This window comes from Rhincodon typus, chromosome 42 (assembly GCF_021869965.1).
Source record: "Rhincodon typus isolate 14 chromosome 42, sRhiTyp1.1, whole genome shotgun sequence".
NCBI classification, from domain to species: Eukaryota; Metazoa; Chordata; class Chondrichthyes; order Orectolobiformes; family Rhincodontidae; genus Rhincodon; species Rhincodon typus.
In genome coordinates this window covers 3,086,343-3,113,737 of record NC_063373.1, presented here as the reverse complement: position 1 = coordinate 3,113,737, position 27,395 = coordinate 3,086,343, and the positions used below count along the sequence as shown (strand labels likewise).

The window sequence follows — 27,395 nt, the reverse complement described above, 5'->3', positions numbered from 1 at the left end:
AAGGTGTTAGTAAAGTTGATGAGTTGATAAAATTCGAGCTCTGAGGGTTTGAATTCCTGATGTGCAGGAACCAGAATCCTTTCATTGTATCAGATCAGTTAATGATCCCAAGAACATTAGAGGCAATGTTGCAGCCTCTTAAAGAAGGGCAAAGTGCCTGGACTGTCTCTGCTTATTCAGCCAGTTCACCATTCACTTTCCTCTGATCCCAGTTCCCATAGAGTTTCCAAAGATTCATAAAGCTGGAGACTGGGCTTTCTGTTCTGTTTCCATAATACTTTTTCTACCTCCCAAATGACAATATTTCCCTTCAATCTCTTCATAAACCCCCACCTTCCAACATGTCCAGGGACAAGGATTTTCTTTTTTGTGGAGAGATTGCCGAGACTGGGATTGTTCTCTATGGAGTTAAAAAGGTTAACCGGAGATTCCCTGGGGCTTTTTCTAATAATGGAGGTGGAAAAAATGGGGGATTGGTGGATTGATGGAGCAGATTGAGAGAAACTGTTTCCATTGATTGGAGTCAGTAAGCAGAGGACTGAGATTGAAGTTATCTGATGAAAAATAGCATTTATGCAGAATAAACACAGAGAATGCTGGAGAAACTCAACAAGTCAGGCAATATCTGTTGGAAGAGAAACAGAGTTATCATTTTGAGATTGGGACGATTCCTATTCAGAACCTGAATTTCCTGCATGTCAACAAATAAACGGACCTGTGAAAAATGTGGGCTTGTTGAGTTGGCTTTTCTGGAGTTTGAGCAATAACTGATCCAGCAGGAAGTCATTTCAAACCTGCATGATCAGGAAACGTAGTCCGCAGGACCCTACATGGGAAACCCTCGCCTTAACCTCTCGGCCATGACTAAAGGCCCTGAACTGGACCTTAATGTTTCTCATGATATGATTTCATGAGGAAAGATGTTAGGCTTGTCCTGTTTATGACATGGCCCCAACATTTCCCCTCAGCTTGCAACTGATCAGAAAAACAGAGGCTGAAGTAAGGTTGAATTGAGCTGTACACATTAACGAAAGAGAATTGGGATTGGGAAGAATTTATTTCCATGAGCACATACATAAATAATCAAAGCACTGGATTGAGAAAAAGAGATGTCTTTGTATTTTTATAGCACCTTTCACCATCACCTGAATCCAAAACGCCTCCCAGCCAATGAAGTACTTTTGAAGCAGAATAATCACTGCCAAATCTAACGTGCAAACAAGAGCAGGCTGTTTAACCAGAGATCACAAAGATAGTGTTCCAAATACTCACAACTGACGGTGGAGACGCTGGTGAGTTCACATCTAATAAAGGGGTTTGTTCTACTCTGACCTACACCCAGGATTGTCCAGGACCAGTGGGCCTAATCTCAGAGGACGGGGTTGCGCATTTAATACAGAGATGAGGACGATTTTCTCTCTTTCAGAGTGCAGCAAAGCTGGAATTCTTTACAACAGAGGGCTGTCAAGGCTGGGTATATTCGAGACTGAGATAGACAGATATTTAGTCACCCATGCAATAAAGGGCCATGGTGATTGGTAGGAAAGTGGAGTTGACAATTATCAGATCAGCCATGATTTCATTGAAAGGTGGAGAAGACTTGATGGACAAATGGCTTTCATCTTCCCCAACGTCTTGAGGTCTTAGCACATGTCTGCCATTTGGAAAATGTTAGAGACCATTGTTCAGGAAGAAACAGCAGGACATTTAGAAAAGATTATTGCAGTCAAATTGAATCCACGTCATTTGTCGAAAGGGAAATCACATTTGAGAAATTTGCTGGAGTTCTTTGCAGATATAACAAGTAGAATTGATTTTAAAAAAAGGAGCAGTAGATGATAGGTATTTGAAATTCTAGTAAGCATTCAGTGAAGGACCATATAAACGGTCACTGGACAAGGGAGGAGTACACGGTATTGGGTAATAAATGAGCATGGACTGACCATTTTTTAAAACTCAGAAGATAGAAAGTCGGCATTAATGGGTATTTTTCAGGATTGGAAGATGTAATGAGTGGAGTGCCAGAATGGTCAGTCATAGGGCCTCAATTATTTCTCTCTATGTTAAAGTCACGGAGGAAGTGGCAGAGCATAACGTATTCAATTTGCTGACAATACAAAATAAGTGGGAGAGCATATTGTGAAGAGGACATGGGAATCTGTCAGGGGATATAGATAGGTTGAGTGAGTGGACAAAAACCTGGGAGATGAAGTTTAATCTAGGGAGTGTGCGGTTATATACTTTGGTAGGAAGGGTCAAAAGGCAGATTTTTAATAAATCAAGAGACACTCCAAAAATGTGCAGTGCAGAAGGATCAGGGTTCTTGTATACGAAACAAACAATGGTTATTATGCAGATGCAGCAAATAATTAACAAGACAAGTGGAATTTTGGCTTTTATTACTACGGGGTTGGAGTTTAAAAATAGGAAGTCTTGTTACAACCTTAGTGTTCTGGTGAGTCCACACTGTCTACTGTTTTGGTCACCTTATTTAAAAAATGATATCGTGCTATTGGAGGCAATTCAAAAGAGATTCAATAGATTGATTCCTGCAATGAAGGTTAAAAATGTTAGACTATTGTTCATTACAGTTTAGAAGAAAGAGGGTTGATCTTATTTAAAAAGTACAAGATTCTGACTGGACTTGACAAGGTAAATTTTTAAAAGATTTTTCCACGAGTGGGCGAATCTTGAACTAGGGATACATTTACGGGAAAATAGAGGCACTCAGTGGGATGTGAAGAACTTCTTCTCTGAGAGTGGAGAATATCTAGAATTCCCTGCACCAAACAGTTTAGGAGACGAGGTCGCTACTAGTATTAAAAAGGCAGTAGATAAGTTTTTAAAAACAAAAATCCATTTACACGCGGCAAACTCACACCAAGCGAAAATAGGTACAGACAGAGAGTGCACGAAATCTCAGTTCTGGTAGTATCAAGGACGGAAAAACAGCTTCAACGTTTTGAATGACAAAGAAGAGTAAATGGACTGGAAATGTTAATTCTGATGAAGCCTTGACAGATGATGCTGGACATGCAAAGTTTCTGCAACATTTTCTGTTTTCATTTCAGTTATCTGGCATTTGCAGGATTTGTTTTTATTCAAGAAGAATGTTGATCTCATCTGAAATTCCATCCTGAACTCAGTCTGAAGTTTTTTGTAAATTTTAGTTGACAGAATTTGAGAAGCAGAGGATCAACAGCTGAGGAACTCAAATCAAATGTAAAACCAAAATCTGACAATCACTTAGTTCATCCGGATCTGATTATCACCAAGTGCTGAAAACTGTAGGAAAAGATTTGACACTTCTGTGGGCAACCATTTCAGCTACGAGTAAGTGTAATTAGTTGATAAAAAGCCAATGTCAATAGGTTGTGAATGGATCTGCCCCAGATAAATTGGAATCAGAACTGAATCTGCCTTTAAAGAAGAAATACTGCTGACATAGTCATAGTATATAGTTTCCTACAGTTGCATAAGACAGTTGACCTTCAAGGGTTAACTTAGAACCTATCGTATTGACCCATGCACTTAAATATTGATGATTGTCTCTGGGCAATACCAGTCGGGTCCTCGTTTCTTGTTCAGTTGTTCCTTCTATGTTACAAAGCTATGTATCCCTGACCGACTTAGTATGTCTCAAGAAATAACTATGCCTGTTCCCAAGCGTGAATGTTTAACCTGTTATCTGGCTGTTTTGAAACAGATTACTTTTGTTACTTAAGTAACTATTCTTCTGCCAAAGACTTGTTAGTTCATCACTGAATGATTAGCAAGTAGAAAAATTTAGAAGGAGGTTTCGTGTCAGCATATCTATGCAAAGGAGGTCCTAGGAGAACCAAGTGTCAGCTGCAGTCATGAATTACAATACCCGCCAAGGAGAATGTTAGAAAAAACAAATCCAGTGCACCAAAGTTGGCAAAATAAAGAAATTAAGATGAAGGAGGAAAGAATGCTACAACTAGAACCAGATGGAATTTGGAAGATTCACGGGGGAACTAAATGAGCAAATACGAGAGAAAAAGAGGGAGGATGAGCATAAAGAGGAATTATAATTGAAGGCTTATCGATTCAGGTTTGTCAGCATATAAATTGTAAATATGGTAAAAGAGAAGTGAAGACAATTACGAATTGAAAATTCTATTTACAGCTGGAGGCAGAGAGATGGTTGAGGTATTAAATAGATTGTTTATCAAGGAATTTGATGCTTCTCTGGCCATGGTGAAGGAGGAAGAAATTGAAACACTTCACATGTTTAAAATTGACAAGGAGGAGGCATCAGATAGGTAATCTGTCAATGTTGATATGGCTTCAGGACCAGATGACATGTACCCATGTATCACTGAGGGAGGTGAGTGTTGAGGTTCAGGAGGCAGTTCAATCCCCTAAAGACCCAGGGGTGGTGACAAAGGCCTGTGGAATTGTAAATGTTACACCCTTGTTCAAAAAGGAAGTAAAGATAAGCTCAACAATGACAGGTGAGTCAGTTCACTTTGGTGATGGCAACGCCTCCAGAACCAATGATTCAGGACAAAGTGAACTGTCGCTTGAGAAAATTTAAGTTAATTATGAAAAGCCATCATTGATTTGTTATGGACAAAATATGTTTTACAACCTTACTTACAGTTTTGATGCGGTAACAAAGAGTGTTGTTACAGTTATTGTTGTCGATGCACAGGGGGTTCTGCTATAACATGATAGATACATTCCAATGCAACATTGTGTTATATAAAACGGTGCTATAGAAATAACGGAGCCTAAGCAGAGTTACGGGCAGACCACCTAAAATATCACTCAAACACTCAGCTTTGTGTGTGTCCCTCTCTAGTTCCACATATGAGTGTCTCTCACTCCGTGCATCCATCCCTATCTCTGGACTTTACATGGGCTTCCAAAATTCATCTGAGAAAATATCATGAAATAGGCTTTCGAGTGTGGTTGAAGGTCATAGAATAACAGGAACAATAGCAGTCGGGTCCTCGGTTCTTGTTCAGTTGTTGAAGATGAGACTGTCTGAGAGGCAGGAGAAAGAGTGTACTGGTTACAGGATGTTTTTCAGACTGCAGCAAGGTTAATAGTGGAGTTCCCCAAGAATTGCTCTTAGGAATCCTACATTTTCTGATTTTACATAAATGATCTAAATCATAACATAATTTCAAAATCTGCAGAGTCTTGTGTCGGCCTAGACCAGTCCCTGAAAGACTTCAGTGAGCCAGTTGGGTATTAATGACAATGCAGAAGCTTTCATAGCCACTTCTTCCACATGCAAGCCCCACAAATGACCAAATTCATTCAGCTGCATTTCACAGCCTGCCTTTATGATTTTGTGTGCTCTCTCTCGACACTCTTTATTATGTTTTAAATCAACTTCACAGGGTGATGGAAGCAGAGCATCATCTGCAGTAAGGAAACTGAAATCAATCATTACATCAGGATCGGACAAATATGCCCCATTTGCACAAACTGAATAACAATGGATTTTGAACATGGAAGGAAAAAACACTGTTCGCAGCAGAGAGGAGCCGTGGAAATGTGGAGACTGTGGAGAAGGATTCTGTTACCTGTCCGTGCTTGAAATTCAACATTGCAGTCAGACTGGGGAGTGACAACTCACCTGCAATGAATGTGGGAAAGGATTCACTCAGTCGTCCATCTTACACAAACACCTGCGAGTTCACACTTGGGAGAGACCCTTTAAATGCCCAGTTTGTGGATTGTGCTATAAAAGTTCCAGCAATTTAATGGCCATCTGCATGTTCACAGTGATAAGAGATCTTTTTGATGTCCTGACTGGAGGAAGTGTATAAAGGTTCTGGGGATCTGATGTGCCATCAACATATTCACACTGAGGGGAGGCCTTTATAATGAACTGTGGGAGGTACTATAAAAGTTCCATGGAACTGATAAACCATCAACAAGTTCATACTGCGGAAAGAACTTTTGAACACCTAAACTGTGGCAAATACTTTAAAACTTCAGCAATATAATCTCCCACCGATGTGGTCATATTGATGACAGTCCTTTCAAATACACAGTCTAGGAAATGCTTTAAAAGTTTTAGAGATTTGATGAACCATCAACGTGTTCAGTCTGATGACAAACCTTTTAAATGTTCAGACTGCGGAAATTGCTTCAAATGTTCTGGAGAACTGATGTCCCATCAACGTGTTTACACTAACGAGAAACCTTTCAAATGTTTGGATTGTGGGAAGTGCTATAAAAGTTCCAGGAAACTCATTTCACATCAACGTGTTCACGCTGAGGAGAGACAGTTCACGTGTTCTCACTGTGGGACCAGATTCAGACGATCAATTGATCTCAGTGAACACTGGCAAATTCACACTGGGGAGAGGCCATTCACTTGTTCCGTATGTGGGAAGGAATTCACTCGGTCCTGTCGCTTTGTGGCACACCAACGAGTTCACACTGAGGAGAGACCTTTCAGGTGCTCTTACTGTGGGTCTGGATCAGACAATCGTCTCATCTCACTGCACACCAGTGAATTCACACTGGGGAGAAACCATTCACCTGCACTGAGTGTGGGAAGGGATTCACTCAGACTTGTAACTTGACGAGACACCAGCGAATTCAGGAGTTGGATTTTACTACCAATTCCTTCCAGGACTGAACCCTGTTCATTGGTTTCCTTTTCTCCTGATATTAAGAAATTCAAACACAATTTTTGGTGTCACCATCCTGAATAAAAGTCAACTGAATCGGCTTTGTGTTAAACACATAATGTGTGGAGACTTGTTAATATCTCTGATACAATTTACTTACTTTTGTAGAACTTTCCCTTCCCCTTGTCTCATCTGGATTCACCGTCAACTCGTGTGAGCTATGCTCTGCCAATGAGCTTTCAGTTCAGATGGGGTTCAGATTGCCCATGTACTGTGGCCACATTTCCATGGTTTCACTTTGGTACGAACGTCTTTGTGCTTCTGTCGGTCTGACAACTGTTTAAGTCTGCCTCAAGATGCTAGCAGTGGCACGTTAGGCAGCATTCAGGTTTCTGGGTAAAAGTAACTCTTACAATTATTCAACCGTTAAGTAATTCAAGGATGAATTTAAGCTGTGAATATTTTGAAGGGACATCATCAGGCACCAAGTACTTGAAAAAAAAATCACTCTGAATCACATAGTATTTTCTAACCCATCTATATTCATCACAATACTGGAGCTGCAGTCTTTCTGCTGTCTGTCCACACCAGCTACCGCTGCCATTCATGCAGTGACCACAACAGACTTTACAAGTTCCTTCGGACCTCAGGTTACCTCGGTGTTATCATTTATTTTTGTCAAATCCACTCATTTTTTCTTTTCAGTAGCAGCCCTCATATCAAGTTTAACATTAATGCCAACAGCACTAAGCGAGATTGCAAACATCTGCACTCTAGGTATGGTTTAACTCTGAGTAAGACCTCACACTCCACCAATTTCTATGGCTCAAATGAACACTGAATCTTGGGCTGAACCTGTGTTCACTCTTGAGCATAATCAATGACCCAGCCTCAACAGCTTTCTGTGGTAAATATTATCACAAATTCACTACCCTCTGCGAGAAAAAAAAACTTCCAGATCTTTTAAATTGCTGCTCTTTATTCTGAGATTATGCCCTCTGGTCCTAGACTCTCACACAAGGGAAATAACCTTTCTGCATCTACCCTGTTAAATCCTATAAGAATCCTGATAAAGAGTCACCAGACTCGAAAAGTTAACTTGGTTTTCTTCCCACAGATGCTGACAGACCTGCTGAGTGATGGAATCCTCTTAATATTATTTATCAGAAATACCAAGTGTTCTTTTTTGTTGTTGATGATGTTGAAAATGAAATGTTCTAACTCACAATCCTTGGGTTACAAGGCTAGTCCTCCACCCACTGAGCTATGGAGCCTCAGTTAAATAACTGTCTCTAATATGGTCAAAAATTGAGTCAATTTTGATACTATTGGATACAGAAATCAGTGTAATTAAACCCGTGACAAGTCTAGAACTGTACCCACTAAAAGATCAGTCCATGCAATATAAACTGCAATGTAATAGATAACTTGATAGCCTATGGAACATAAACCAAGGCACTTGAGTGTAACAAGGTGAGGGGGTTGTACACAGAAGAATGGGAGAATGCAATAAAGAATCAGACAGTGTCCAGAGCGATTAAAAGAGAGACTTGGCCAATTGTGATTTAATGTGGGCCTGACCCCTCCAGTGAGTGAGGTCACAATGACTCTGACCAAGAGAGGAATTGATGTCTCAAACATATGATTAACAGCAAAACCGACTGCTGCAGCCATTAATGAGCTCGCTGGTGTCGCAGAAGGTGGGATGCCTGAGTGTATCTTCCCACACTCAGAGCAAGTGAACAGCCTTCTGATCGTGTGAACTCATTGGTGTTTACAATGAGGGCATATGATTGCCTGAACCCAGTCCTGCAGTGAGAGCACTATAATGATCTCTCCTCTGGATGTGAATATATTGGTGGGAAATCAGATCACTGAGATTTCGACAGTAGTTTTATTTTCCAGTCTTGACAGAGGCAGCTGATTGGATTGTCTCAATCACACTGACAACGAAACTCCTCACACTTCTTGTTAAAGGTGTGAATAGAGGGGGGAGGGAGAGGAATTCAACAAGGGAATCACCTATGTTAGAGACAATACTGTGTTTTACGCAATGCTGGTTTATTTGATGTTTATCTACATTAACATATGACTAGACAGGCGGTTATTAACATCAACACAAACATACAGCAATGAACATTGTCACTCCTGGGATGAGATTAATATTAAAATCCAATCACTGTAGTTAGTTGTGAACTCTCGGGTAACTCAGCAGATGTGTGAATCACTTCCCGCAATCAGATGCAGGTCAATGGATGCTCCCCAACGTGAATGTGCTGGTGCCTCAGCAGGTGGCCTGACTGACTGAATTCCAGCCCCTAGTCAGAGCAGGCAAACGGCTTCTCCCTGTGTGAACACACTGGAGTATCAACAGGTGAGATGACTGAGAGAAGCCCTTCCCACAGTCAGAGCAGGTGAATGACTTTTCCCTAGTATCAACACGATGGTGTACAGTGAGGTAAGATGATTATTTAAACACAGCCCCACAGTCAAAGCACCTGAACAGTCTCTCATCAGTGTGAACATGTTGATAGAGCAACAGCTCCTCTGAACTTTTACAGCACTTCCACACACTGGGCATTTAAAAGGTCTCTCCTCAGTGTGAACTCACTGGTGTGTCACCAAATTTAATGAATTGATAAATCTCTTTCCACACTCTGTGCAGGTGAATGGCCTCATCCCAATGTGAACTTCCTGATGTCTCAGCAGGATGAATGAGTGAATCCTTTCCCACGTTCAGAGCAGATGAATGGTTTCTCCCCAGTGTGAACTCTCCGGTGTCTCCGCAGGGTAGATGATTGAATAAATTCCTCCCCACATTCAGAACAGATGAATGGCCTCTCCTTAGTGTGACTATGCCAATGAATTTTTAGTTTTGATTGATGAAAGAATTCTTTCCGACAGTGCCCACATTTCCAAGGCTTCTCCTTGATATGAATGCGTTTATGTTCTGACAGGCCAATTGAATGGTTGAAGCCTTGTCCACACACAGCACCAGTACAGTTTCTCCCCACTGTGAATAGCTCTTTTTCCTTCCATGCTCAACATTCAGTGATATTCAAGTTGTGATATGTTTGGCTACTCTCAGATCCTGATGTATTGTTTGAGTTCAGTTTCTTGACTGCAGAACCTCCTCAGAACAAAGGGAGTGAGATGGAAACCACAAAATCAAAAACACAGGTCACGAATTGTGAACTGGATGAAGCTCATAATGTTTACAGTGGAAGTTAACATCAGTGCAGTAGAAACAATTTCGGACAATTAACGATTCTGTGGGAGGGTAAAGTTGGTACATCAGCAGCCCACGGTCAGGCGGCAGGCAGTGGTAGAAACCTAATTTAGGCACAATTAGCAGAAATAACAGTAAAACACAAAACAGTCCTAAAGTACAACCATTACTCGGGACTAAGGAAGTTAGGCAATGGTAGAAAGGAGATTCCAGAGAACAGACATGAAATCAAGCAATGGATGAATATAGATTCAGATCCAGGGTAGAGGAGCCACACTAGATCCAGACCATTCCTCCAGCCGTCTGGTACCTCACCTGTGTCTACTGAAGGATGGAAAATATTCCTCACAGTATCTGCTATTTCCTCCCTGACCTCCTTCAACATCCTGGGGAACTATCCATCTGCCTCTGGTGTTTTATGTCCTTTCAATTATTCCATCTCTTCTAACACTTCCTGTCCATCAGGATTATTTAATATTTCACACTACTCCTCGATTATTATATCCATATCATCCCTTTCTTTTGTGAATTCTGCAATGGGAGTGTCTAAACAAATGGTACCATCAGACTCTGTGTCACTCTGTGACTGGGGAATAAAGCAGGAGTGAAGGAATATCACATACTTCCCACTGTGGACAAATCTTTGTGGAGTTCTCAACAGTGATATCTTCTCCAAATCTGACTCAAAACAAGAACAAGGCAGCTGGAGCTTCTTCCTGATTCATGGAAGGTGATAACACTTGTTCCTCATTATAGACCTCACCGACACAAAAAGTTGCTGTTTGCCTGCAGCAAAAATAATGTTTCTTCGTGAAGGAGACCAAAGTTGCACACAGACTCCACTTGTGTCCTCATAAAACCCTGCACAGCTGCTATAAGACCTCCTTGCTCCTGTAATCAAATCCTCTTGCAATGAAGGACAAAGTTCCATTTGCCTTCTAAACTGCCTGTTGCACCTATATGCTTGCTTTGAATGACTGGTATACAAGCATACCCAGGTCCCTTTGTAATTCAACATTTCCAAATCTACCACCATGTAAGTTATATTCTGCCATTCTGAATTTTCTACCAAAGTGGATAACTTCACATTGATACTGCAATGCCATAATTTGCCATTCACTCAAATTGTCTGAATCTCCCTAATACCTCTTGTGTTCTGCTCACTCACAATCCCCATTGTTTTATGTTAATAAACTTGTAAATACTACATTGGATTCCATCATCCCAATCCTCGATATATACTTTGAATAGCTGGGGTCCAAGGGTGGTGCTCCTTGTAGTGGTCTACTTATCAAAGCCTGATGCTCCAAAAAATATTCATTTATTTCTGTTCTCTGTTTCCTGTCCGCTAACCAATTCTCAATCTACACCAGTATATTCTCAACAATACTGTGAACTTTGATTTTGCACTCTAAGCTCTTATGTGTGACTTTATCAGAAGCTTTCAGAAAATCCAAATGACCCCATCAACCGGCTTCACTCATAATATCTCCAATAAAACTTCAAACATGGTCCGTGGCAACACTTGAGATGGGCAATAAATGCTGATCCAGATAGCAATACCCACATCTCATCAATAAACTTATTTAAAAAAGCTTTGGACCTCTGCTCAGCAATGCCTCCTTGTTTTCATCCTCATTTTCAAATTCCTCCGTGGTCTTCCACACTCTATTTCCACATGCTCCATACCTTTCACCACAGACAGAACAGACAAACCTTAAAGACACAAACAGGCAGAGGCTGATCACATTCACCTTCTGATTCATCAAATGACTCTTTCTGCACAAGAAAATTCACAAACCTTGTGCTGTTGCATAACCTGGAGGAAAATTTAAGGAGGAGGTTTTCTAAACTGTTCTCCCCTCCCCCAGTCAGCAGCAGGAGGGCCATGCAAGTGCAGTGCAGTCCCGCCATCCAAAGCAAGTGCAGTGCAGCTGCCGCCAGCGGTCAAGCTCGATCTGTATCTTTTTGGAGCAGCAGCCTCCAAAGAAAGGCAGAGAGGCAGCACCCCAAGTGGCTTTTCACTCTGGCCTGAGCCAGCAGTCGGTTGCTCTAGAAACCTTAGCTCCAGGATGAGGATGGGGAAAAATGTGTTGAGGCGGGTCTCTCATGTCAGTGCATCTGGCCTGCAGCCTGGAACCCAAGGACATCCCTGACAAGCTCAGCAATTCCTACTGTCTACTTTGGGCAAGCCCCAACCCTTCACTGTGAACTTTATAAAGCAGACGTTGTCTTCAGAATCAGATTTCCTTCTCTGTGCAACATCTGGGGGCAAAGCAATATCTCCCCCTTTCCATTTCTTTTCTCATCCTGGGAGGGAGGGAGGAAAACTGTTCATGTGCAGCAACTGAAGAGAGAGGATTGATTGATTAATATATTGTCACATGTACTGAAATACAGTGAAAAGCTTTGTTTACAAGTGGTACAGGCAAATCGTAGTAAGCAAAGGATGTTCAAATCAAAAAGCCTTAGAGCCATACCAGTTACATTGCACAGGGCATGAGATCAACGTTAGCTAGATCAGCATTATTTGAGGCTACAGACTCCATTCCTGAGTCTGACAATGGCCACGAAGAAGCTGTCCCTGAACCATGCTCGTGCATGTGTTTAGGCTTCCGTATATTCTGCCTGACTGAAGAGGTTCCAGGAGATCATTCCTGAGGTGTGATAGGTCGTTGACGATGTTGGCAGTCTTTCTGCGGCATCAAGCTGAGTAAATCGAGCCCACCAAAACGTCAACTTTCCTACTCCTCTAATGCTGCCTGGCCTGCAGTGTTCCTCCAGCTCCACACTGTGTTATCCATGGATGGAAGGTTGGCCTCCATGACAGTCTGGGCTGTGCACAACATCTTCTGTAGTTCCTTACTGTTCTGGGCAGAGCAGTTGCCATATCAGGCTGTTATGCACCCAGACAATATGGTTTCAATGGTGCATCTGTAGAAGTTGGTGAGGGAACCTTATGGACATGCAAATTAATCCAGGGAGGAAACATGCACTGGAAATTTTGGTTCATATATATCTCTTAAATTTATTGTCATTCTTTGCTCTCTCAGCTTCACACATTTATTTGCCTGTCTAAAAGAGTGGCCTCTTTCCTCATGTTCACAATTACAGGACTTCTATCAGAGATGGGCAGGATTTAAGGGGCAGTAAATTAATTGGCAATTAAGGCCAAAATTCCATTTTCTTCCTTCATTATTTGCAGCACCATGCATTAGAAGCTGTCTTTTGAGGTCTAACTGTGGAGGGAGCATCATTAGGTGAAATTGTCTTGCAGCCAAAATCCCCACTGACAATCCAGGCCTGTGTCATGGAGAATGCTGATGGGAAAAAAAAAATAGGTTTCCATCACTGGCTGGTCAACAGACCACCAACCTTTTGGTTAACAGCCAAATGCAATGACCAATTCCCCTGTCAAACATTTCACTTCTCACTGACTCAGATTAAATTCCATAACCACTGATTAGCCCATCTGACTATCAACATTCTCCTGTAAGTTAAGGCTACCCTACTCACGATTTACCACCCATTACTTTTGTATCATCTGCGAACTAACTGATCCACCCCTCCACATTCAATTCTAAATCATTTATACGAACCATAAACCGCAAGGGCCCAACACTGACCACTGTGGGACACCACTGGACGCAGACGTCCAGTCAGGAAAAAAAAACCCTCGAACATTACCTTCTGCTTTCTGCCACTCGGCTGATTGTAGATTCAATTTGCCAAATTTCAATGGATTCCATGGGCTCTTACCTTTGCATTAGTCTCCCATGCGGGACTTTCTGAAAAGCCTTGCTGGCATCAAAACAGAATACATCAAAAGTATTGCCCTATTGACACACGTGAATACTGCAAAAAGTTGAATCAAGTTAGTCAGGCATGAACTGTCCTTAAAAAAATGCATGTTGACTATTCTTGATTACTCCCAGCCTCTCCAATGCAAATTAATACTGTCCCTCAGACTACTCAAAATGTCCCCTCTCTCTATGCTAATTTCTTTATATTCTATCACAGACCTTCTCCTTCAATCGTCTCTCTCACTGACGCAAAGTATTCATTTAGGACTGTTCTTAAAAAAAAACAGGCCTATATCCTTTGGCTACATGCATAGATGCCACTGTGGTCCTAAATGGGCTTTTATCTTTTCCACATTACCCTGTAACCATTAATGTACTGTAAAACAACTGAGCATTTTCCCTTATTTTACCTGGCTGCAACAATTCATGTTCCCCTTATAGCTCTCCTTATCTCCCCATTTAAATTCCCTTTTGCATATTTCCCTAAATGTATCTGCTATCTGCTCCCTGCACCTTCTGGCCAAATCATGTCTGGTCTTCCTAAAATCAACCAATTTAGAACTTTTATTTGAAGCCCATCCTTGTCCTTTTCCATAACAATCCTGAATCTTTTGAAAGGAGTTCTGATAACTGTCTGCAAACTGCTGCTCCGCTGGAACTTCAATCAATTGTCCACCTTTGTCACTTAAATTTAAGTCCAGGACCTCCCCTGTCCTTATTGGGACTTCTACACATTGGCTTCAAAAGCTGTCCTGGATCTATTTTAAAAGTTCCTCTGAACCTTTCACACTATGATGACCACAGTTAATGTTGGGGAGGTTGAAATCCTCCACTATCATGAGTTACTTTTACACTTCCCTGAAATTCACCTCTTTACCAGCTCTACTTGTTCTAGCCATACAGGTTTATTTCAGTTTAAGATGTCATCACTCATTGCTGTAATAAATTCCCTGAACATAATTGTGACCACTCCTCTTTTGCCTCCTTCGCTGTCTCGCATGGAGACCCTGTATCCATTCCTGCCTCTCTCTCTCTCTCAGCTATATTTCACTGACAGGAATGTCATCAATCCCCATGTTTTAATTTGTATCCTCAAAACATCTGCCTTGTTCATCAAACTTGCAGCATTAAAATCAATGCCATTCAACCATATCAAAATGCCTTGTACCTGAACTGATCTGTGAGTTGAGGCCTTCCTGACTCACTTGTTGATTCTTCTCTTCTTACACTTTTGGATATTCTCTCTTGTTCTCATCCTATTACAAAGTTAAATGCACTCCAACTGCACTTGTAACTAAATTTCCAGCATTACAGGCTATATCTCAATCTGAACGTGCCTTCTCCCAACTGCTCATGTGAAAGTCACTTACTGTCTCATTCTGAGCACCTGAAAGATAAGATAAAGACTTCATGCAACATAGTTTCAACAAAAAGCTGATTTGAATTATTTTTTAATAATAATCTTACAAACATCATCAGAAACAGGAACAGAAAACATGGTTTGAATATAGATAACAATAGCATCGAAGTCCAACACTGATAGTTACTAGGGACCTCATTGTTGTTTAACCAGTCCAGGTGAAACAAACTATGCAGGTGGACAGTCTTTACCCAGTGTAAATGTGTTGATTTACAGCGACATTACAATCATTTACAAAACAAATCTGACAGATACACAACTGTATCAACATTTTATCTACAATAATCAGTACCTTTAGTAGAGCAGGGTTTAATAACATTAGTACAAACAGCCCCATGACCAAAGTTCATTCCTTGGTGTGAGTAAAAGCAAAATCGTTCACCTGTGACTCTTTGTGAATTTGCTGGTGTATTAGCAAACAGCAAAGCTTTTTACACAAACACAGCAGATGAACAGAATTCACCTAGTGTCATTTCACTGGTGTGTCCATTCCCACATACAAAACAAGTGAAAGAGCTCTCTGTAGAGTGAACAGGCTGCTCTATCAGCATGTAAGTTGAATGAGTAACTGTTTCTCCCCACTGTGAACCTGCTGGTGTCTCAGCAGGTTGGACGATTTGCTAAATCCCTTCCCACAATCAGAGCAAGTGAATGGTTTCTCTCCAGTATGAACTCGCCGATGTTCCAGCAGGATAGATGACCGAGTGAATCTTTTTCCACATTCAGAACAGGTGAATGGTCTTTCCCCAGTGTGAACTCGCTGGTGTTCCAGTAGTTTAGATGAGCAAATGAATCCTTTTCCACATTCAGAACAGGTGAATGGTCTTTCCCCAGTGTGAACTCGCTGGTGTTTCAGCAGGCTGGATGAGGAAGTGAATCCCTTCCCACACTGGGCACATTTAAATGGTCTCTCTCCAGTGTGAATTCCTTGGTGTTCCAGCAGTTTAGATGACTGAGTGAATCCTTTCCCACACACGGAGCAGGTGAATGGTCTCTCCCCTGTGTGAACTCGCTGGTGTACCTGCAGGTTGGATGATGAATTGAATCCCTTTCCACAATCAGAGCAGGTGAATGGTCTCTCCCCTGTGTGAATTCGCTGGTGTATCTGCAGGCTGAATGATGAAGTGAATCTCTTTTCACAATCAGAGCAGGTAAATGGTCTCTCCCCAGTGTGACCCCTCTCGTGTCTCAGCAGGCTGGATGACCGAGTGAATGCCATCCCACAATCAGCACAGGTGAATGGCTTCTCCCCAGTGTGACTGCACGGGTGAGTTTTAAGCTCGGATGGGTCAAGAAATCCCTTCCCACAATCCCCACATATCCACAGTCTCTCCCCAGGGTGACTGCACTGGCATTTGGACATTCAGATGAATCTTCACAGGCTTTTCCACACACAGACAATACGTGTTTCTCCCCAGTGTGAATGGTGCTTTTTCCTTCAATATTCAAAATCCTGAGATAATTAGATTATGATAAACAGATTATCTGTCAGTCAGATCTGGATGTGGTTTCATTTGAAGTCTCTAATTGCAAAATTACCTTTCAAATAGAAAGCAAATTTATTGGAAGAAACCAGAAGAAAATACTGGTTGTAAAACTGACAGAAATTAATCTGGTCAGTTGTGGAGATGACACCTAAGGAAATTGCTGGATTATTATAAAAACTGAATAAGTTCATAAATGTCCTTCATGAAAGGGAACCAGTCAGTGTTTGCACAAAACTGCAGAAAGAGACAGAGGTAGGAGAGGCAGACGTGAAACAGAGGCATTTTATAGATCTACAACACAATCCTGTTCCTGTTTTCTCCCCATAATCTTCAATCCCTCTGAAGGGCAAATAACAAATTATAGTTCCTTGAAAGTGGAGTTGCAGGTTGACAGGGTGGTGAGAAGGCATTTGGCACACTTACCTTTATTTGTCAGTGCATTGAGTACAGGAGGTGGGAAGTCTTCATAGGACATTAGTTCAGCCAATTTTGGAATACTGTGTTCAATTCTGGTCTCCCTGTTATAGCAAAGATGTTGTTAAATTTGAAAGGGTTTAGAAAAGATTTACAATGTTGTTGCTGTGTTTGGAGAATTTGAGCTATAGTGAGAGGCTGAGTAGATTGGAACTTATACCCTGTAGCATCAGAGGCTGAGGGGTTACCACATAGAGGTTTAGAAAATCATGAGGGACATGGATAGAGTGAATAGCCAAGGTATTTCTCCCAGGGTAGGGGAATTCAAAACCAGAGGGCATAGGTTTAAGGTGAGAGGAGAAAGATTTAAAAGGGAGCTTAGGGGCAATCTTTTTGCACAGAAGATGGTGCACACATGAAACCAGCTGACAGAGATGGTGGTGGAGGCTGATAGAATTACAACATTTTAAAGGCATCTGGATGGGTACATGAAAAGGAAGGTTTCAGAGGGATACACTGGAAAATGGGACGAGATCAGTTGAGAATACATGGTCAGCATGAACGAGTTGGGCCAAAGGGTCTGTTTCCATGTTGTATATGTCCATGACTCAATGATTAAGCAAAATGGTGGAAATTTCATATAAAAACAGAAAATGCTGGAGTTACTCAGCTGGGTCTGGCAGCATCTGAAATGGTGTCAGATGCAGGGACCATTGCAACCTTGAAATGTTTTCAATGATCACACAAGACACTACAATACAGGTTACACGCTGAGTGCTGGAAAATGGGACTAGAGTAAATAGGTGCTTGATGACCAGCATGGACATAATGGTACATTGTTCTCTACCATTTTATGTCAGAGACTCTGACGCCATTTTGTTCAATGCTTCTCTGTGACTCTCTCTTTTAGTATGCTAGCAGGTGCGGCAAGCCGTGAGGAATGCAAATGATACGGTGGCCTTCACAGTGTCAGGATTCAAGTTCTGGAGTAGGGATGTCTTTCTGTAAGGGCTTTGGTGAGACAACACCTGGAGTACTGTGTGCATCTTTGTTCTCCTTTCCCAAGGAAGGTTGACCTGACTATTGAGAGAAGGTTCACCAGACGGATTCCTGGGATGCCAAGGCTGATGTGTTCAGAGATAATCTATCCTTGTTAAATCCTCCTTTCTTTAGTGTCTCTGAACTGCTGACTGCATCACTAACTAACATTCTACTTCCCATTTCCTGATCTGAATCTGACCCATCTAAGCCTACACTTTGATTCCCATTCCCCTGCCATACTAGTTTAAAACCACACCAATGAAACCAGAAAAGCCCCCAAGAGGAGATTTGTCCCAGCTCTGCCCAGTGGCAACCGGTCAGGCTTGTACAGATCCCAACTCCCACAGAAATAGTCCCAATGCCTCATGAATCTAAACTCTTCTCTGGAACACAATTTCTCCAGCCACACATTCATCTAATCTATCGTCTTAATCCAGCTCTTGCAAGCATGTGGCCCTGGCAGCAAGTGTGACATTATTACATTTTAGGTCTTGTATTTTAATTTATCTCCCATCTTCCGACATTCAGCTTTCAGGCCCACATCCCTTTGTTCGCCTGTGTTGTTAGTACCTATGTGGTCCACAACCACTGCCTGTTCACCCTCCAGGTCCAAAATGTCCTATCCCTGATCCTGGCACCACGGAGGTCACATATCATCCTGGATTCATGTCAATGGACACAGAAGTGCCTGTCTGTACCCCTGATTATTGAATCCCCTGTCACTAAGCCCTGCCACTCATTTCTCTCCCCTTCTGTGCAGTAGAGCCACTCGTGGCGTAATGAACTTGATTTCCTGTGAGGCCATCCCCAACCATCTCAAGTATCCAAAGTGGTATATGTTTTTGAGAGGGGGATGACCACTGGAGACTCCTACAATTCCTTCCTGACCCTTTTACTTTATCAATAGTCACCCTTTTCCATCTGCCTGTGCTGAGTCTCACCTGCGGTGTGACCATCTTGCTAAACATACTGTCCACAGCTTTCTTAATATCATGGGTGCTTCACAGTGAGTCCATCCACAGCTCCAGCTCTGAAAAGCAGTTAGCCAGTAGCTGCAAATGGACACACTTCCTGCACACATAGCCATCGGCAAAGCTGGAAGCATCCCTTAATTCCCATATTGTGCAAGAGGAGCACACCAGGGGTCTGAGGTTTCCTGCCATGACTTCTTTATAAATTAAACTCATTACTCCCTTTAAAGAGAATTAAATTGAGCTAGGGATCTTTCTTTGCTTCAAACACTTGTATTAAAATCAAAAGCTCCCAACTGTACTTTAGGTGATATATTGTACTTTAAAATCTGCAAGAAATTACTCTGGAAGTATCACTTACCTATCAGTTCTTTCAATTTGGCCTGTGTCAATTCTGAACTGCCCAGACTGAGACTGAATTCAGTCTTTCAGCTTCACGGTCTCCCTGTCTCACCTCACTATTTGGTTTTCTCCCAACTCCAAAGCACTATCATTGAGCCAAGCAGCACTCACGGTGCAGCCTTGTCATTTTAATTGTCTATTCACACCGACTCTGAACTCAGCCTCCTGTACTGTTCCAATGCAGCTTAATGGGAGCTTAGGGAACAGCATCTCATCTTTCAATTTAGCATGTTAAAATGCTTCGGACTCAAGAATCTGGATTGTTCCACCTCAAAGAGTGCTGCTCACGTCCATATGGAATTTTAAAAGGAAATTTGCAAATATTTGAGATTGGAGAATTTAAGGGTTAAAATTATGAAGTGGATAATAAGGGCAAAATATGACAGTTCTTTCCAAGACATGAGGTGGTAATTTGGATAAATCTGTGCCCCTCTCAGGTCAATATCTCCTTCCTGAACACATACCCCAGGAGTGATCTAACCGTGAATTGGAACACGTTGTTGCTTTTAGAGTTACAAACGTATCAGAAATATTTTCCCATGCACAAACCTTTTTCCTTCCACAGTTAAATGCCAATGACATTCAGATTCTGATCACTCTGCTGATTCTGTTAGAACTGGTTTTGAGATCCTGGTCTGTAAATTATTCTCAATTCATATCCTATAAAACAATTCACGAAAGAAAAGTCACCGTTAGTCCAGGATAGAAATTTAGAAATGGCAAACATTTCTCTCGGTTTCACTCTGCTATATAAATATTCTTCTTCAAATCGCCCCGCCCCCACGCAGGAAGAAGAATGCGCATGCGCGCTCGACCAGCTTGCCCCCAAAAAAGATGGTGGCAGTAACGCGGGGCCTATCACTGCCTGAAGCCCGCAGCCATTTTCTCGTTTGCTGTAAACGCGGGGCCTCGAGTTTATAATTCAGGTGTACGGCCTAAACCGTGTGTTTATAAAGCTTTCTGGTCCACACTGATTCCTTTTTCCTCCCGGTCTCCGCTGTCTCTCCCACTTTCCCGTCACCAATTCCCGCACTCACTCAGGCACCATTACAGCAGCACTGCGCCGGCAGCGGTAATGTTCACGTGACCTGCTCGCCCCGCCCCCTCAATCGCTCCCACTGGTCAGAGGACCAACCGCTTCCGATTGGTCAGTCAGTCCCGCCCAGTCCGGTCCTATTGGTCAGTGGCAAGCTGTCAGTCAGCCGAGCCCCATGGCGAGGTGAGTGGAGTGATCCTCCCTCTCCCTTGGCCCTGAGATGAGCTTCATCATTCATAGTGAATGGAGCAGTGTCATACAGCACAGAGGGGTGGTGGCCATTCTGCAAAGCGGTCCCCAAGCCTCCTTTGTAGTACACCTACGCTGGGTTCACGCTAAACAACTGCACCTCCCAGTCGCGAACCATTTCAACTCCCCTTCCCATTCCTCAGACGACATGTCCATCCTGGGCCTCCTGCAGTGCCACAACGATGCCACCCGAAGGTTGCAGGAACAGCACCTCATATTCCGCTTGGGAGCCCTGCAGCCCAATGGTATCAGTGTGGATTTCACAAGCTTCAAAATCTCCCCTCCCCCTACCGCATCCCAAAACCAGCTCAGCTTGTCCCCGCTTCCCTAACCACCTGCTCTTCCTCCCACCTATCCCCTCCTCCCATCTCAAGACCCACCCCCATCTCCTACCTACTAACCTCATCCCGCCCCCTTGACCTGTCCGTCCTCCCTGGACTGACCTATCTTCTCCCTACCTCCCCACCTACACTCACCTTTACTGGCTTCATCCCCGCCTCTTTGACCAGTCTGTCTCCTCTCCACCTATCTTCTCCTCTATCCATCTTCTATCCGCCGCCCCCTCTCTCCCTATTTATTTCAGAACCCCTTTCTCCTCCCCCATTTCTGAAGAAGGATCTAGGCCCGAAACATCAGCCTTCCTGCTCCTCTGATGCTGTTTGGCCTGCTGTGTTCATCCAGCTCTACACCTTGTTATCTAAGAGCTGGAGAATGGCGGCATTGTTCCCCTTTTGCTGCACTCATGTATTCCTACACTTGAGTACATGTGACAATAAAATCTAATTCTAATTCTACACTCTAAATCTCTTTTGGGAATAACTGTTCCGGATGCTCAGAACATGCTGAGTAAAACAATTTTCACATGTTCACCCTGCATTATTTGACAATTATCTGAAAGTTGGATTCTGTGGTCCAAAATTGTGACGACTGATATGTCTCTACAAAACAGAAACCCAAATAAATGTTAATTCATTCATGGAGCGTGATCTATGGTTTCCAGTCCAATATTTACTGGCCATCTTTAATTTGACTTGGAGAATGTGGCCGTTAACTGTCTTCTTGAACTGCTGCAGTGCATGTGCTTTAAGTACACCACAGTGTTGTTTGGGTGACATTCTCCAACAGCCTCAAAATTCTCCCTGTCTTTGTAACCCCATCCATATCTGACAAAACTCATTAACTCTGCAATCTCCTTCAGCCTCACAGTCCTCCCTACCACTGTAACCTCCTCCAACTTCACAAACCTCCCTATCTCCGTAACCTCATCCAGCCCCTCCAACTCTCCCCATCTCTGTGAACCCCTCCAGCCTCACAATCTTCCCTATCTCTGTAATTCACCCCTGAAATAGCTCTATAAAGGGCAGTCACCCTTTATTTACACGTAAGTAGCACACAACAGTGATGCAGCTAGCTCAGACATGGATCCTAGAGTGACCAGAACCCCTGGCATACCTGTCAGCGAGGATTTCCTGTTTGAACCAATTTCTCTAGCCCTTACATTCATTCTGAGTTCTGTCATCTCCTCCAGCCTCATAACACTCACTATCTCCATAATCTCCTCCAGCCTCACAATCCTCCCTATCTGTGTAATATCTTCCAGCCTCAAAACTCTCCCTATCTGTAATCTCCTCCAACCTCATAAATCTCTGAGATATGCACTTTCCTCATTGCCTTGTGTGAATACTCCATTTTTATTTCTCCACTTGATGGTGGCAATTTCAGATACCTAGGCCCCAAGGTCCAGAATTTCCTTCTAAATCACTCTGCCTCTTTACTCCACTTTCCACCCGAAAGTTTTGACCATTGATGAGTCATCTACTCTAATATCTCCTTCCCTGACCTGGTTTCAGATGTTGTTTATTGTATTCCTATATTGTATCTCAGAGGTATATGGTACAGAAAAAAAAAAGGCTCTGCAGCCATTGAGTCTATGCCAGTTAAAAGTAACCACCTAACTATTCCAATCCCATTTTCCAGCACTTGGCCCACAGCCTTGTGAGCTTTCACAAGTCTGCATCTAAATACATCTTAAATGTTAACAGGACTTCTGCAGCTACCACACTTACAGACAGTGAGGTTCAGTACAAGTATCATGATAACATTACACACAGGAACACAGAACATCAGGGTCTGTGAAATCTAGAGATCACCCACACATTGGAAAGGATGGGAAGGTCCCTGAGAGGGTGCAGAGCTGCTATATTAACAACGCTATAAGTCTTGTAGTCATGGCAAAGTAGTGAAGGTGATAGATTTCAAATCTATTGGCTGTCCCTCACAGATCTGAGCCCTCCTAATTACTCACCTTTCCTGATTTTAGTCTGTGATATTGGCCAAATGCAGGCAAGCAAGGCTAGTATATTTGGGAAAACTTGGTTGGCATGGACACGTTGGACTGAAGGGTCTATTGCTGTGCTGTTTGACTCTATGACACAAGCGATCCTGTTTAAAAACTGGAATTAACCAAACTTGTTGATCTCAGTTTGAGAACTTGTTCTTCAATATTAGGTCAACACATTCATTCTGATCATGTGAATTTGTTCTCCTCATGTTTCAAAAAACAATCCAAGAATATGAAGGGCTGAATTTTACTGAAACACAAAACAGGAGAGGAGTTTAAGCAATTCAGATTGCTGAAGAACATAAAAGCCCATGATGTAAGGGGCATGGTCCTGGCATGGATAAAGGATTGGATGGCTGGCAGAAGCAGAGAGTGGGCATAAAGGAGTCTTATTGAGGATGGCAAACACTGACCAGTGGAGTTCTATAAGGGTCAATATTGGGCTCACAACTATTCACAATATACATTTTCGATCGTGACAAAGGAACTGATGGTGGTGCAGCTGGGTTTTCAGTTGAGACAAAGATGCGTGGAGAGACAGTTAGTGTTGAGGAAGCAAAGAGCTGTAAAAGGGCTTGGATAGGCTAGGAGAATAGACAAAGAAGTGGCAGATGGAATACAATATGGGAAACTGTGGGGTTGTGCAATTTAGTGGGAAGAATAGAAGTGTTGACTATTTTCTAAATGGGAAGGGCTTAGGAAATCTGAAACACGAGCACCAAGAAAACTGTTTCAAGCTTTCAGAACTTGTTATATTGTTGCTGCTTTCACCATTTGATCTTCCTTTTCCAGATATTTTCACAAAGAAACAAGTCTCCTTCAGATGACGTATTGCAGTGGAACTCACTACTAAATAGCGACTGGCACATAAATCCAGTACTTTAGGCTGCCTGATAACACTGCAACAATAAACACACCACAAAATAATGTTTCAACTGATGGAATTCAAATACAGGTGAATATGTGCATGCACAATAACTTTCAAAACCCAATCTTACGGCTACACAATTGTATTAACATTTTAGTTCCCAAATCAGCGCATTTAACACAGCAGCGTTTAATACCATCAAAAAAAAAGCCAACGAGCTTGACATCATTCCTTTAACTGTGGTTCTTTGTGAATTCACTGGTGTGTTAGCAGGATGGATGACAGAGTAATTACCTTCCCACACATGGAGCAAGTGAATGGTTACTCTCCGCAGTGTGAATTTGCTAGTGTCTCAGCAGGCTGGATGACAGAGTGAATCCCTTCCCACACATGGAGCAAGTGAATGGCTTCTCTCCAATGTGAATTCGCTGGTGTTCCAGCAGGTGCGTTGACTAAGTGAACTTCCCACACTCAGAGCAGGCGAAAGGTTTCTTCTCTGTGTGAACTCACTGGTGTGTTAGTAAGTTGGGTGACTCAGTGAATCCCTTCCCAAACAGACAGCAGGTGAACAGTCTCTTACCAGTGTGAACTCACTGGTGTTTGAGCAGGTTGGATAACCAAGTGAATCCATTCCCATGCTCAAGAGTACATGAAAGGTCTATCCTCAGTGTGAACTCACTGGTGTACCAGCAGGTGGGATGACTCAGTGAATCTTTTCCCACACTCCGTGCAGATGAATGGTCTCTCCCAATGTGACTGCATAGGTGAGTTTCCAGCTGGTATGGGTAACAAAATCCCTTCTCACAATCCTCACATTTACACAATCTCTCCCCAGTGTGACTGTGCTGGTGTTTGGACATTTGAGATGAATGTTCAAAGACTCTTCTAGACACAGAGCATGTGTAGAGGGTCTCCCCAGAGAGAACGGTGTGTTTTCCTTCCATGTTCAAACTCCTGTGATAAATAGCTTGTGACAAACAGAGTGACTATCTGATCTGGATGCGGTTTTGATTGACTTCTCTAATTGCACATCAAACTTTCGAACAGAAAAGAAAGTAAGCAGTGGGAGAGAAACTAGAAGAACACACACAGATTGTCAAATTGAGAGAAATTAATCTGGTCATTTGTGGAGCCAACACTTAGCGAGAAACATCACCATGAAAAGTGCTGGATTATCATCAATTCCCAACATCAGAACCAGTAATACAGAGATAAAGGTGAGAGAGGCTTTTTATATATCTACAACTTGACCTTGTTAATCCTTTTCTCCCAATACATTTTATCCCTTGATCTGAAAAACTAACGAAAAGTACAGAAGCAAAACTCTAGAAATCTGAAATAAAAACAAACTGCTGGAAATATTGGTTCTAAGAGAGGGTCACTGGACCCAAAACATTAACTTTGATTTCTCTTCACAGATGTTGCCAGACCTGCTGAGCTTTTCCAGCAACTTCTGTTTTTGTTGCTGGAAATACTCAACAGGTTTGCCAGTATTTGAAATGGTGACAGATGTAGAAGGGGGAGAGCTGCCCCACAGACTAGTCAAGCACAGTGGGATACAGTTGGGAGACAGTGGTCCTGGGAGTCCTCAACATTGACTCCAGACCCCATGATGTCTCATGGCTTCAAATGAAAGATGGACAATGAAACCTCCTACTGATTACCATGCACTACCCTCCATCAGCTGATGAATCACTGCTCCTCCATGTAGAATAACATTTAGAGGAAGCACAGAGGGTGGCAATGGCACAAAACACATTCTGGGTGGTGCCCAACACCAAAATTGACTCGGCAGCAGCACTACTGATCGAGCTGGTCGGAACCTAAAGAGCATAGCTTTAGAGAACCAACAAGAGGGAAAAACATACTTGACCTCATCCTTACCAATCTGCAAGTGTATCTGTACATGCCAGTATCGGTGAGAGTGACCACCACACAGAGCTTGTTGAGTCAAAGCTCCACCCTCAGGTTGAGAGAACCCTGCATCGTGTTGTGTGGCACTACCACCGTGCTAAATAGGACAGACCTCGAACAGATCTAGCAACTCAGCACTGGGCATGCATGAAGTGCTATGGACCATCAACAGCAGCAGAATTGTTACTCAAACACAATCTGCAATCTCATGCCACAGCATATCCCCCACTCAACCATTACCATCAAGCTAGGGGATTGAACTTGATTCAATGTAGAGTGCAGGAGGGCAAGCCAGGAGCAGCACTAAGCATACCTAAATATGAGATGTCAACCTGGTGATGCTACCAAACAGGACGACCAAACAGCATAAGCAGCAAGTGACAGGGTGAGCTCAGCAATCCCTCAACCAACAGATCAAATCTAAGCTCTGCAGTCTTGCCACACCTAATTGTGAATGGTGGTGAAAATTTAAACAACTCACTGGAAGAGGAAGCTCCACAAATATCCCCATCCTCTTTCATGGAAGAGTCCAACAAATCAAAATATAATTTTGGGACATTCACAGCCATCGTCAGAAAAAGTGCCAAGTAGATGATCCATCTCAAGTTTTCCCAAAATCACAGATGCCAGTCTTCAGGCAATTCGATTCACTCCATGAGATATCAAGAAATGATTACAGTCACTGGATTCTGCAAAGGCTGTGGACCCTGACAACATTCCAATAATAGGACTGAAGCGTTATGCTTCAGAAATTGCCGCTGCACTTGTCAACTGTTCCAGTAAAGTGACAACACTTGGCACCTTCCCAAAAGTGTGAAAAATTGTTCAGACATAGCCTCTACAGAAAAGCCAGGACAAATTCAACACATCCAATTACTGCTCCATCAGTCGACTCTTGATCAGCAGTAGAGTGATGCAAGGCATCATCAACAGTCCTATCAAGCAGCACCTATGCAGCAATAACCTATTCAGATACATGAGAACACATCTACCTGCATGTTACCTTCCAAGCCACTGACCATCCTGATATGGAAATTTATTGTCATTTCTTCATTGTTGCTGGAATCCTCTCCCAACGAGCACAGTGAACCTACCTACAGTGCATAGACTGCAGCGGTTTAAATAGGCAGCTCACCACCACCACCATTGGCTCAAGGGTAACTAAGTATGGGCAATAAATTCTAGCCAGTCAGTGACAGCCATTTTCCATTAGAAAGAGAGTAAAAAAAAGTGTAAATTATTCACATCAGAAACAGATGCCAATAAAATAGGTTCACTCCTGCATATGATTCACAGTGAAACCCAATCAATGGAGTGACTTGTGAACTCACTGGTGTCGCAGTAGACAGGCCGACCAAGTGACTGCCTTCCCACAGATGGAGCAGGTGAATGAGTTGTCCCTGGTGTGACCTTGTTGATCAGCAGCGAGTTGAGATGAAAGACTGAACCCAGTCCCACACCAAGGTCACCTATTTCCACCAAAGTGACGTCACCCAACACCACCCTAGTTCTGCTCATCTGCTGCTAAAACTGTCACCCGTTCCTTGGTTACCTCTGGATTTAACTATCTAACACACTCCTGGCCAGCATCCCACATTCA

General features: G+C 42.6%; 1 protein-coding gene across 7 annotated transcripts in view; it reads right to left on the bottom strand.

Moving 5' to 3' along the window:
- Nucleotides 1–27,395, bottom strand: part of LOC109914390 (zinc finger protein 239-like) — a 49,960-nt gene that overhangs the window by 6,354 nt on the left and 16,211 nt on the right. Inside the window, exons 1-4 of one of the 7 annotated variants that reach the window (XM_048619369.1) lie at nucleotides 20,425–20,485; nucleotides 19,937–20,047; nucleotides 16,983–17,077; nucleotides 15,088–16,525 (exon numbers count right to left, since the gene is read on the bottom strand). In XM_048619369.1, the coding sequence (XP_048475326.1) occupies nucleotides 15,617–16,435 (819 nt within the window). In that variant the 5' untranslated portion in view covers nucleotides 16,436–16,525; nucleotides 16,983–17,077; nucleotides 19,937–20,047; nucleotides 20,425–20,485 and the 3' untranslated portion in view covers nucleotides 15,088–15,616. Of the gene's footprint in view, nucleotides 1–4,156; nucleotides 5,014–8,689; nucleotides 9,751–15,087; nucleotides 16,526–16,982; nucleotides 17,078–19,936; nucleotides 20,048–20,424; nucleotides 20,486–27,395 lie in introns of those variants that run through there. The other 6 variants (XR_007265965.1, XR_007265966.1, XM_048619368.1 and 3 more) reach the window with 6 other exon arrangements.